At 35.9% G+C, this 13,087-nt stretch overlaps 1 protein-coding gene across 1 annotated transcript in view; it reads right to left on the bottom strand.

Moving 5' to 3' along the window:
• Positions 1–13,087, bottom strand: part of man2a1 (mannosidase, alpha, class 2A, member 1) — a 47,968-nt gene that overhangs the window by 2,122 nt on the left and 32,759 nt on the right. The window contains exons 16-21 of the mRNA XM_043239330.1: positions 12,645–12,759; positions 9,668–9,801; positions 6,820–6,961; positions 5,528–5,661; positions 4,634–4,831; positions 1,104–1,217 (exon numbers count right to left, since the gene is read on the bottom strand). Of these exons, the coding sequence (XP_043095265.1) occupies positions 1,104–1,217; positions 4,634–4,831; positions 5,528–5,661; positions 6,820–6,961; positions 9,668–9,801; positions 12,645–12,759 (837 nt within the window). The remainder of the gene's footprint in view (positions 1–1,103; positions 1,218–4,633; positions 4,832–5,527; positions 5,662–6,819; positions 6,962–9,667; positions 9,802–12,644; positions 12,760–13,087) is intronic.

Genomic DNA, 13,087 nt, shown 5'->3' with positions numbered 1-13,087 from the left:
CTAAAGCCTGCGAACTCGGTGGAAAGTAAACAACTCTAATTTACTTATGGGACGCATTCTGTAAATAGCTCATTTAAATAAAACTTCTCACAGGTGACACATGATTTTTATGTTGCTTCTGTTAATCTAGCGCCACCAACCGTCCAAATGTGTTCGTTTTAAGGGCTAGAAACAAACCTCGGATCCATGGCTTAAGGCAACGAGTCCATCACTTTGTATTTTCCAACGTACTCCAACTTTTCCCAACTTACAATTTCCACTTAAATCATTATATTATAAAAACGAAATCAATCTAATCGGATGAACTGTGTTCCGAGGCTCTTTGTAAAATAAGCAGTACGAAAGCCACAATTTGACCAAGCTACAAAAAAAGACACAAAACACCAAAAAGTAGCCAGTTCTGAACCAATATGATAGCTTGTTAATTCTTGAAATAATGTTTTTTCGTAGCTCTCCTTGAAAATCTCACGAGAATTCATTAATAAAGCAATGATAGCCGATTCGTCTTTTTAAGTTCAGTGAATCAGCGCGCACAAAAACTGGTCTAAATGAGAAGGTCTCGATAGCCTAAAGATTACAGGTAAGGTTAAGTTTCATTTAGCTTCATAAGACCTCAATAAACCATCATATGACAAAAATTTTGTTTAACAACAATGAGGTGCCTTCAAGGCGCCTACAGTTTCTTTAATGAATAAAAAAAGTACATCTAAGATGGCTCGAGGATGAATAAACAAACAGCAAATTCACATTTTTAGGTGAACTATCCTTTGAACAGTTCACTGGAGGGGAAAACATTTGGTCTCTTACCCAAAACTACTGCATGACTTTAGAAAACTAATGCATTCGTATCACTTCTATGGTGCTTTTGTGTCCTTTTCATTGTAACCGGATAAATAAAACTGACCAGAAACTTCTTCCTATTGTGTTCTACGGAACGTGAGTTCTGTGTTAAAAAGAGATTTTCATTTTTCGCATGAACTATCCTGTTGGGAGCTTTTTTATATATATAAGCCCCGAAGTCTTCCTAAACGTAGTAGCGGTGATAAGAGCCTCTCTAAATTAGTGATGTGTGTGTGTGTGGAAAGCCGCGTGATACGCTTTACCTTGCCACGTGTGGTGGTACACAGTAGGCCAGTGTTCCGATTGGAGAAGCCACAGTCAAAGCCTTTTCTGTGCAGTATCAAAGCAGCTTGCTCGGATGGACCTCCCCCTTCCTCCTGCGAGAGAAGCGAGACAGAGCCTCAGGCCACATAAACACAACACTGTTTCTTCTCCGCACGCACACACTGGGCCAATTATGGAGCGCTGCCTTTCACTCATCAGCTGCAGCTCAGTACCGCAGCGAGAGTCTCTCCCATCACACCACCACGGAAAGAGCTTCTCCTCAAGACTCCCGAAAACAAAAGGAACTTAAAGCAATCTTGCTGGTTCGAAATAACTCCAGCTTTATTGATAGCGCTGAAAATAATTTTGACGTATCCACAGGTTTGTGAAATCGCACATAGATAGCATTTACGGTAATCGTCGTTTACGATGGGTTGATGTGCGGGCATTCTTTTGGTTAAAAGAAGAAAAGCATTTTCGCTTGTTTCTAACGAAGCACGCATATATCATATTAACTTTGTTTTAACTCTGTTGTAGAAATGTGAACACTAAAATGGTGATAAATGTATAGATATACACATATGAAATTAAATAGGACTACACAGGCTAATTATAAATATAATGAATATGCTCATTTCACCAAAATTTAATTTTTCATGTACCAGAAAACTAAGAAAAAATATAGTGGCTACCTATTATTAAAAATACATAAGTCACATGTGTTTTGTATATTTAACTGAGTATATAAAAACATAAATCACACATTTATATACATATAGGTTATATATATATATATATATATATATATATATATATATATATATATATATATATATATAAAATAACATATTAACTTTTGTTTTAACTCTGTTGTACAAATGTGAACACTAAAATGGTGATAAATGTATAGATATACACATATAAAATTAAATAGGAATACACAGGATAATTAGAAATATAATGAATATGCAATAAAGTGCATATAATGTAATGTTACATTGAAATCATTTACAAGCTGTTCTATTTAAATCTTACATCATAGTTACATTATACACATCAACACAACAGCTATTGTTATGATAGAAAATTGTCAGAATTTAAAAGCTTGTGCCGTTTCAAAAAAAAGTAGCAAAACTTTAAAATGCGCACTACACTGGAGTTTTTTTTCATATTGTACTGACAACTATTAGTCTGGATGTATTGTATTGTAGCAACTTTGTCTTATTGCTGTTGCTATTATTAGTAGTAATCGGATATATGACACAAATGCACTACAAAAATTATAGTTCACAACTCTAAATCCTGTGTGTATTCAATGTTTTCCCAATACAGTGTCTTTCCCCCATATATGTCCTATTCATTGCAAGTGCATTTCCCCCTAAACCGGAGTAAGAAGAAATTATTTTCTATATAATCTGTAGATGGCCCTTTCATGAACAGTGAAACAGGAAAATGTTTGCGCGCGCACACACACACACACACACACACACACACCTCTGCCCAGCCGAATCACTCATCACTGTAAACCCAGAGCACTAGATTAAGAACAGAAATAGTAAATCACTCTGCATAGTCCATAAAGCCCTCACAACTGAGATCAATTTTTGGTCGTGCAAAAAAAAAAAAAATGTAATCAATGTCTTCCATGCTCGAAAAACACTCCATCTGCATAAAGGGTGTCCTTGAATGGACATTCCCACCACGAGCAGCAAAAGGAACTTTCAGTCATTGTTAAATGATTTTATTCCATTTCACTACACCAAAAGCTTTTCTACACTTCAGCCAACTATCCTATCAACTATCCAGTCAATCATTTTTAATTAATAATTACACGTATCGGGGGAGAATCCAGCCTCCCAGCTGAGCAGTCAGAGGGAGTTTTCTAGCTCTAATACTCGTGTCATTACTCAATCCAAAAATGAGGTAAAGGATTGATTGGTCAAATTCCTCAGACTCAAAATTAATTATGACTGGCCATAAATGAAGAGTTTTAACATTTGAACAGCTCTGTTCCACACACCAGTAAGCTGCGTACGTGACTGGACAGCATTTATAAGCATCCCAAACATCAAAATCTGTTCTACACTTCTTTTCGATAATATTATGTTGGCCAAACTCTTCAAATTCAGCAGCAATTGACATATCCTCTGTGGATAAGGCAACCCCAGAATGTAAGCTGAATGGAAACATATTATTTGTTATCTTAGGAACATGTTAACATCAAATCATTAGAGCATTATTACACTTCAACGGACTTATTAAGGACTTATTATAGTTTTCAGACACTTAACTGCACATTAATTTTACTCAAATTATAATTAAACATTTTATGGGAACCACACATATATATATTTATATGTAATTTCACAATTAATTTGTTCTAAAGTTGAAATATGGTTCAAGTGTACCGCTATATGACCATCATGGTAAACTAACGTATTTTTATCATATAATGTATAACAGAATTCTATTGAAACATCTATTAAAGTCTTGTATTTGTTATTATACCTTTGCAATTATGAAGTTAAATTACATTTTAAATATACATATAAATTAAATATAATGCAGAATAATAATTAATTACCGAGCCAACACATCAAAATAAATGAAAAAGTACAACAAAAGATTATTAAAACTGGTTACAAAAGCATTCTCAGTTTAAATACACATTAAGTGGCCTTTTATTTTCTTACAGTACAGTTCTTTAACAGATATACTTAGGATTTTGACTCTTTTCAGTGCACTTTTTAGCTGATATGCTGCCTTAGAAGGTAGCAATATCATATCTTTTCATTTCTGTGGGATCTACAATGTTACTAAAGTTTATGTATCAAAATTTTGTCATTATTTTGTTAGAGCAGATAGCATAGCAACAGCATCCATGCTGATAGATTCATTAATCCGAGCTGAAATATACCACATAAACTGTTAAATTCGGGCTGACATGATCAAGGATCGTTTTAAAAATACATTTCAGCTGGTGTTTATAACTTCAGCAAGATACTGCAGAACAACGGTATATGTTCTGGAGTTAAGAATAAGTATCTGTATCCATATCTATTTATGAATACCAAATAGGCAATGCTGACATATTAATGTGGGCACTCATGTGCTTATATGTTATTTCAATAAGTAGTCACATGGGAGGATTTGAGTTTGTAAAGTTAACAGTATCAGTACAATGAAGTCTTTTGTCTCGAAAGATCAAGAAAATTGTGATTCTTGTGATAAGACCCCTTTAAGCATTTAAGCCAGATTGAATCACATCCTCTCCTCCTCAAATGGTCCCACAAGCCCAGTTCTGAGGACTTTTACCTTTATCCTGTCATGCGTTAAAATATTACAGTTCAGCCCTGGGAAATAGTATAAGAACCTAAAATATCAATTTGAAGGTCAATATACTTTATGGCCCTCTTAGGACCTGAGCCAGCAGTCCTGGGCTCCCCAATTACGCCAAAACAGCTTTCAGCTTCCTCTTTCAAATCCAACCCTATACACACACACACACACAAACACAACTGAGCCATACCTTTGACTGGATAGTACGCAGGTTGACCAGATGCATGTCGCAGGGGAAGGAGGCGCTCAGAGGGCTGTAGGGAGTCAAGGATGGGTTGTCCGAACGCTGACTGAATGCCATTGAGATGAGGGGATGGTTCAGGTACATGTGCGACATGTGACTCAACATAGACGGATAGCTATACGGTACAGTCTCCTTATTCTGGGCCTAAAACAGAAAAGTGAACACGGACACCGCTGAATCAGTCCCATGCAATGTCTGTTATGGAGAAGCAGCATTTCCAAGAAAATCTAGCAGAGATTTGCTATAAATGACATTAAATAATTACTTTTGCCATCACCTTCTAGCGATTATCGTCAAATTGATTACAGTGACCGTCTCTGCATTTAATAAGAAATTGTTCACTCTCGTCATTATACATCCCTGTCATTGTACTCTTCTACCTTATACTGTTCAGTGCTTTGATGCAACCTGAGTTGTTAAAAGCGCTATATAAATAAAAATGATTGATTGATCTAACTCTCACTTAAAATAAATCTTTAAAAACACTAAGTATAACAACAGGGAAATCAATGTGCAATCTGCACCACACAGATGCGTTTTCTGTATTTCTGTACGCTGTGATTTGAATAGAAACAGCGTATTTGTGTGGTGCACACAAGATGGCAGATGTTTCGATTTTCATCCAAAATACCAAAATTGTGTTCCAAAGATGATCCAAGCTTTTATGGGGGGTACGTAATTAATGACAAAACTTTAGTTTTATAATGTACAAGGAAATTATACCTAATAGTAGCTAATAAACGTCTTAACCAAGATTCAGCAGGAAACTTCCAAAAGAGTGGTCACATAACGGGCATACGTTTTTCTTCTCTAGCTCAATTATTTCTCCATCCTGATTACCTCCTCCGCAGAGCTCCTCTTCTCCAGAAGTAGGCGGAAGGAGTTGGCAGTGATCTTATTGTCCAGCACTCCCTGACCCAAACCTCGATTATCGTCCTGATTGAGCCTGCGGTCCATAATCACCTCCAGCTGACCTGTGGAACCCACACCAATGAGCTTCATTAGGACGTCACACATACTTCACCACAACACCCACCGATGCCTCCAATGGACATAAATCACGCCAGACCACAGAACCTGGTGCTTGAATATCAAACAAATAAAGCCTTTTTTTAATAAAACAACCTGACAAAACCACACTTGACAGATTGTATTATGGACAAAAGCACTTTACATTCATTTGTGGAGTGTTTTTCTCCACCAATTCACCTACGCCTGTAGACCTGCCAGAGTGGAGAAAGGCCACATCTATTCAAACAAAAACCCCAGAATAACCGTTCTGATGGTCACTGATGTGTCTAAATAGTAGGCTGTCAAAGGATTTGCTTACGGTTTTATAACGGTTGCAGCATTAGGTTGGCATGTGGTATTTATAATGAAGTGAGATGGACATTCTCATTTTAAAAAAAAAAAAGAGCATTTCATTTTTCAGAAAGTCTCAGTGTTTGGTTTGATTCTAAGTCAAGCTGGAAAATCTGTTGATCGTGTTCTCCTGCTTGACTGAGGATGATCCAAAGAGCACCTCACATCATAGTAATTCTATACAATTTTGTCTAAAAGAAATAAAAACACAAGACACTAAAATAATTTTTTTGTGCCAAATCAATGTAATTCCTAAGTGAACGTAGACATTAAAACATAACGTGAACTAACATTCAAATGTTTGGGGTTAGTACAAAACTGAAAAAATGTTGTTTTTTTTAGTTTTTTTTTTTATTTAATTTATTATTATGGAATTTATTAAAGTGATGGTAAAAGCTGAATTTTCAGCACCATTACTCCATTGTTCGGTGTCACATGATCCTTCAGAAATCGTTCTAATATATTAATATGCTGATTTGCTGCTCAATGCCATTATCAATGTTACAAAAGATTAACATTTGTTGAAATATTTTATATCGTCAGTTTTATATTTTATATCACTATATCACTTTGATATCAGTACCCAAATTAAGCTAAATCTGGAGTATTTAATAATGCATTATTAATTCTTCTGAATCTCGAGTGTTTCTTCTTAATTCTACATGACAACTTTCAATTTCTAAAACGTTTTGTTTTTCCAGGTTTAATGCAAATTTCCCCACACGCTGCACATCCAAAACCTAAAGCGCTCAGAAGTGAGTAAAACTGACCGCTCTTGAGGCTGGCCGCTCCGAGTGACTGTGCGGTGAGCAGAGAGAGTCTGCTGCCGGAGTCCTGCAGGTAGACCATGCTGGTCATGGGGTAGAAGTTTGCCTGCAGGGGGAGCTTAGCCATGGTTTTCCGAGGCTGCACCTGTAAAAACAGCCCAAGGCATTTTTAGCACTGCAGGGAGGAAAAACTCCAAGTTCCCCCCATTAAGAGCCCCGCAAACACTGAGTGTGGGTATGTAGAGGCATTTATCTGAAGGAAAAACCACTGTAAACTGATAAGCTTCGATGTGTGTGTGAGCGCATCACTGGATATTCCACTGTTTTTATTCATGAGGCATTTGTTTTGTGAAGTCAGTTAATTAGTTTGGACTGAAGAAAAGCACTTAATCCTGGCCAAGGCCAGAGAGACATCATCAGCTAATTAAATGCCATGCCAATACTCCAGCACGTCAAAAAAACACGACGGAGTGATTTAAACTGACACTTGTTTGTTTTGGTCAGCCCTACAGCACACTCTAAACTCTTTTTTGATTAATTATTTGTCAAAAGAAATGAAAAACAAACTGACATTTTCATTATGTCATCCATCCAAAAACAACAAGGCATTTCGACACCATCAACCCAAATCAAAAAAGACAGTCAAAACAGTCACTTCAATGAAACAAACTAACATCCTGATGTCAGCAAACTGAATTATTCCAGCTAGCCATCTATATCCGCACCTTGAGATCAAATATTTAATTTCAACTCTGGCAACAACGCTTTTCACTTTCATCTTTATTCAGAAACTGATGGAAATGCGGTTCCATCACACTTGATGGGTGTTATCAGCAGTGGTGAAGATGGCCAGAATTCACTGGGAGCACTCGGAGATTGGGTTGGGGGTCATTTGAGATGACCTTTCAGATGTATTTAATTATAAGATACTTTATAGCATTACACAATTCATGTTTCCTATGAGACATGTGGGGTTCATTTAACAGAATCATTTAACCTTCATTCAACGGCATGTCTGTTTGGAGATAGCTTACCTGTATAATTCTGGCCAAACTGCAGATGCATTGTGCATGAATCTTTATTATTAATGAATTATTATGTTCATAAACAAGGGAGAACGAGCACTTGTGCTCCTAATTTAATCAATTCAGCAGCACCTCTGATTAATTACAAAAATTAACCTTCCCATTATGAGGTCATATTTGACACCTTAAAATTGATATTTCACCCAAAAATTCTATTTTGCCATTAATTACTCACCCGTAAGATGCACAAGTTGTTCCAAACATGCAAGACTTTGTTTACCTTCAGAACAAAATGATTTTTTCCATGAATTCTAGACGGCAAGCAAGGAGACCTGTAAAATAATCCACATGACATCAGGGGTTCGACAGTAATTTTTCAACGCTATGAGAGTACTTTTTGTGAAATTGTTAAAGTCATTATTTTTGTTTTCTTTGTGCACAAAAAGTATTCATGTAGCTTTGTAAAATTACGCTTGAACCACTGATGTCACATGGACCATTTTACCAATGTCCTTGCTGCGTTTCTGAGCCTTGATTGTGTTAAGGATCCTTGCTGTCTATGGGAGGATCAGAGAGATCTCAGAATTCATCAAAAACATTTATGTGTGTTCTGAAGATGAACAATGCTCTTGGAACGACATGAGGGCAATTATTTAATGATGGTATTTTCACTTTTGGGGAGAAAAATATCTCTTCAAACGATACGCAGGGGCTCTTTTGTAATCATTTTCTTAATTGTTAGTAAATTCTAATGAAACAAATAAGACGCAATGAGGGCGAATCAAATGAAATCAGTATCAACAAAGTTAATCTCTGCACTACAGAGGTGCACAGAAAAACACGAAATGGCAATTAGGTATGTTTATATAAAAATTTGAATAGAAATACTAAATGATTTAAATAATTATTTCAAAATGAAACTAAAACCACGAGTAGGTGGGGAAAGTCACTGTCACTGATTCATTCAGCGGGCTTGTTCAAACAGAAGATTCATTCAGGAACAAAGCTCATTCAGGGTTTTAATGAATGGTTTATTGAATCATTGACTAGATTAATTGAGAATTCATTCATAACTAAAACAGTCCATTGTGTGCCTGGAGATTCTGTTATTGCATCTGTTAAATAAAATGTTATTATTTTTTGACAAAAATCTCAATTTATCCTAAATTATTTACTATCTGCTTGCTGTTTCTGTTCTGTGAGCAGGACGCGATAGAGAAGAGAAGCATTTCTATTGGTTGCAGTCTGCAGAGATTATGGCCAATCACAAATGTCAACGTCAAGCATCCTGCCATATTTATATTATAATATATTGCATAATATATAACACACCATATATCCGTTATCAAACGGATACAATGTATAAATTTCACAATTTAATTTCCACCCAACACTTATTATTTTGCTTTCTTAGACTTAAATATTGAAATAGGAAATTAAATATTTAAATTAAATTAAAATATAAAATTTATAAATGTATATAAATATAAAATACACCAAATATTAAATTATCGTTAAAGTAATAAATATTTAACATAATTATCATTATTTTGTTAGACTGAATGCTTAACTTGCTGAATGTATTATTAAACCATGTTTTGATGAGAGAAATAGTGGGCAAATTTGGTAACATGAAACATGGTAAATTTGGCACGGGTCGGTTTAGTTAGAGATCCACAGATCCCCCTGCCAATCCGTGACCGACCGCCAACTCCAGCACCAGATGCTATCTTGCCTTTATAAGAACACTTGCGTATAAACAGCGTAAACTTTATTGTGAATGTGTGCGTCAAGGAGAGAATGAAAAGAATACACCGATGTCCTACCTGGTAGCCATTGAGGTCAGTAAAGAATCGATCTTTGCTGTTCAGATCTGAGGTTATCCTCATTGCAATTTCACGGTTGGTTTCGCCTCTTATATCGACAGTGTTAAAGATCTCAACAGACTGACCCTCTACACCTAGGAAAAAGAAGGAAAGAAATACAGGGGTCAAGACAGGCAAATGAGCTCAGGACTCGATATCTTTTTTCTCCAATTTTGTGTCAACACTCACTAAACTGTATCTGAATATTTCAAGAAATACAAACATCGTCAGTCTCATGTTATACATGTTGTTTAAAACTCATATACTGTCATCGTTTCGGAGGAACGCTGATTTTTAGAAATTCTGTGAAGTGATTTTTGTGTGCGTGCGTGTGTACCGAATTCTTAATTTAGCAAGAACCACTAAAGACCACTTCCTTTTGGACCAATCATTAGTATCATTAGGCTTATAATGCGCACAACAACATCTCATTTACCGTTTGGCGCACAATTACATACAAACTGCCAAAATACAGCAAATGGTACATTTGCCAACAGCAAATGACTGCTTTGAGGGTTTTTTTTTTTTTTTTTTTAAACTTTAATAACTTGTTTGCGTGTTCTCGGCTTGAGCTGAATTTGAACAATTAGATTTTCTGAATACGGTGAAAATAAGTGAACGCTCCTTTCATGCTAAATGTACATTTTGAATTGGACTAATTGAGCCTTTGGGAATAAAACAGTGCTAGAAACAAATACGTTCCATTTCCTTTAATTAAAATAAAACCCCTTAAAGGTGGAAGAACGTGCTCTATATAGCAGCGCAATCACAAAAACAAGGTTATGTTTTTATGGCGTATGACACCTCGCCAACTATTCAACATGAGCTTGTCCTCGTTAGCTCACAGCGTGATGATAACCTGACACTTTTAGTGAGCAACCATCACTGATACTGCTGCTCAAAATTGAAGTTACTGATTTGAACGAACACCGAAGCACACACATTAAATTTTGTTTGTCCTACAGTCATAAATTATACTTCAAACTGTGGCTGGTTGGTATTACTTTGCCGATTTTGGGTGGAAAAGTTCTATATTTACACTATAGAAACACTTGAAACATCTCTAGAGACTAACGTATGATAGAGACTTGGGCTCTTTTGACTTGAGCGACAGCAATCACACAGGAAAATAAAATGATCAAAACACCTCAACACTCAGATAAAAACACTATTGAAAGCACCTGAAGGAACAGTTCTCACAAAAGTTAAACTCTGTTATTATTTATATTACTGTTCAAAAGCTTGATATCAGTAAGTTTAATAAGCAATAAATTAGAAATACTTTAAGAACGGACACACTGCTTTTTAATTTCCAAATATTTCTGAAATAAATTTTTCAAAGTTTTCAAATATAGTAAGCAGCAAACGGTTTGCAACACTGATAATAAAAATAAATATTTTTGAGCACCAAATCAGCATATTGCTGACAATGGTTTCTTAAGGATCATGAGAAAAAAATTCAGTTTCGCCACAATTAAAAATATTAAAATAAAAAATGTTAAGATACATAAATTTTTTTACAGTATTTCTGATCAAATGAATGCAGTATTGGTGAGCATAAGTCCCTAGTCAAAAAGTAATATTTTTAAAATATTAATTTCGTATGAAGCAATTAGTATTGTATGATCTTTCAATAACACTGCTCTATAAATGCAGGATATTTAAAGTACTTGCAAAAGTTTCACTTTAGCACAAATCAAATATACTTCAATATATATTTAGTTAGACTTCAATCCTACTTTTCACAAAAAAAAAAAAATAAAATAATAATATTAATAATAATTCTAACCAACCCCAAACTTCTGAAATATGCAAAGTCACAAAAAGCAGATCATGATAATATTCCTCACAACGTTTTGGATCTATTCAATAAATCAGTTGAAAAAAATCCATCTGAATAATTCATTCACAAATCAATCTAGTAAAGATCTGTTTGCACCAGTCAAGAGTACAAAAGAGGGGGAGATTATCAGTGAATTACAGATTAAATAAAGTCATTATATGAACATATATTATATAAATGCACTTTTTGTGTTCGTTTTCTGAAGCTAGACAGCTTCAGTTTTAATTACATGGAAAATACTGATCAGTGCATACTTCAAAAATGTCCCCTTTTGTTGTGTCTTGTGAAATGAGACGAGTATATAATGACAGAGACAACTATTTTGTGTGTGAGACGAAGGGCCCTCTCCTTAAGCTTTGCATACTAAATTCCAATTTCAATTTAAGTGAATAACCCACAAGAGGTTTTGCCTCATACTTTTCTTTTTTTTGGACAAAAACAAACATCACTGGGAGAAAGGTCCCTACGGCTACGGGGCATTGGCTCATGTGACTGTTCTGCTCTTTCAAAAACACTCATGTACATTATCTCACCCACCCAGAAGGGGTCACAAACAGACCGTCCGGCCCCTGCTGCTCTTGATAAGAAAGCCGTGAACTCCTGCTGAAAGCATTCCATTCTTTCACAAAATGATCCCACTTTTAGCACACCCATTAAACTTTTGTTGGATTGTCTTTCGTCGGGTATAAAACTTCCTTGTCTGATGCAGATTAAATTTGTAACTTGGTAGCTTAATGCGCTGTCTTTTTAAGCGCCGACGATTGCGCGGTTCAAACGATCCATTATAGTCTGAGGAACATTCAAAAGCTTGCATTTACAATTCAAAGGTTTATACAGCGTCCAATCAAAAAGTACAGCATTAAACAAGCTGCTACAGTAATGCGAATAAAAGGCTCTTTTAAGAAAGATTACTCAGAAAAGGAAAGGACGTCATCTAGAAGCATTTCAAGGAGGGGTTTTATACCACGGGGCAATCGACTGGAGGTTTTCTAAAGCTATAAAGACATTCCTTCAACTGTTCGAACTTGAAAACGTCGTTTCGCAAATCCCTGGTGCAAATGTTCGATTGACACAGTGTACGTAGTGTTCTCTTACCCTGGGTGTTGTAGAGCCGGACGGTGTGCGTGATGTGCGTGAAGGTAGTGGTGACTTCGGAGAACAGCGGTCCTTTAGTGACTCGAACCACCGGCGGTTGAGAGGGAGAGTAAATCTGTGTGAGAGAGAAAGAAAATCAATGTGAATCGAATCAAACTCATAAAATCCCCTCAGAGCTACCAAAGACACTGCATGACAAAACTGCCTAATGTCCTGATGAAAGACAGAGTTTAGCTCTTATGAGGTTTCCCAGTGTTTGGGTGGATAGCAGATAAAGCCGTGAGCGGTGACTAAACTCCCGTTACGTTCAGAACTCCAATCACTTTGATGTTAGCAGGCTGAATGAAACGTACAAAAAACACAGTGCTCCAGGAAATTCTCACAGCAATCATTTGTTTGCTACAAATTAACGACAAGCAAAAAGTTTTTAGAGGTGTGGGTGA

The sequence above is a fragment of the Puntigrus tetrazona genome, chromosome 5 (genome assembly GCF_018831695.1).
Source record: "Puntigrus tetrazona isolate hp1 chromosome 5, ASM1883169v1, whole genome shotgun sequence".
NCBI classification, from domain to species: domain Eukaryota; kingdom Metazoa; phylum Chordata; class Actinopteri; order Cypriniformes; family Cyprinidae; genus Puntigrus; species Puntigrus tetrazona.
This window is presented reverse-complemented; position numbering and strand designations above follow the sequence as displayed.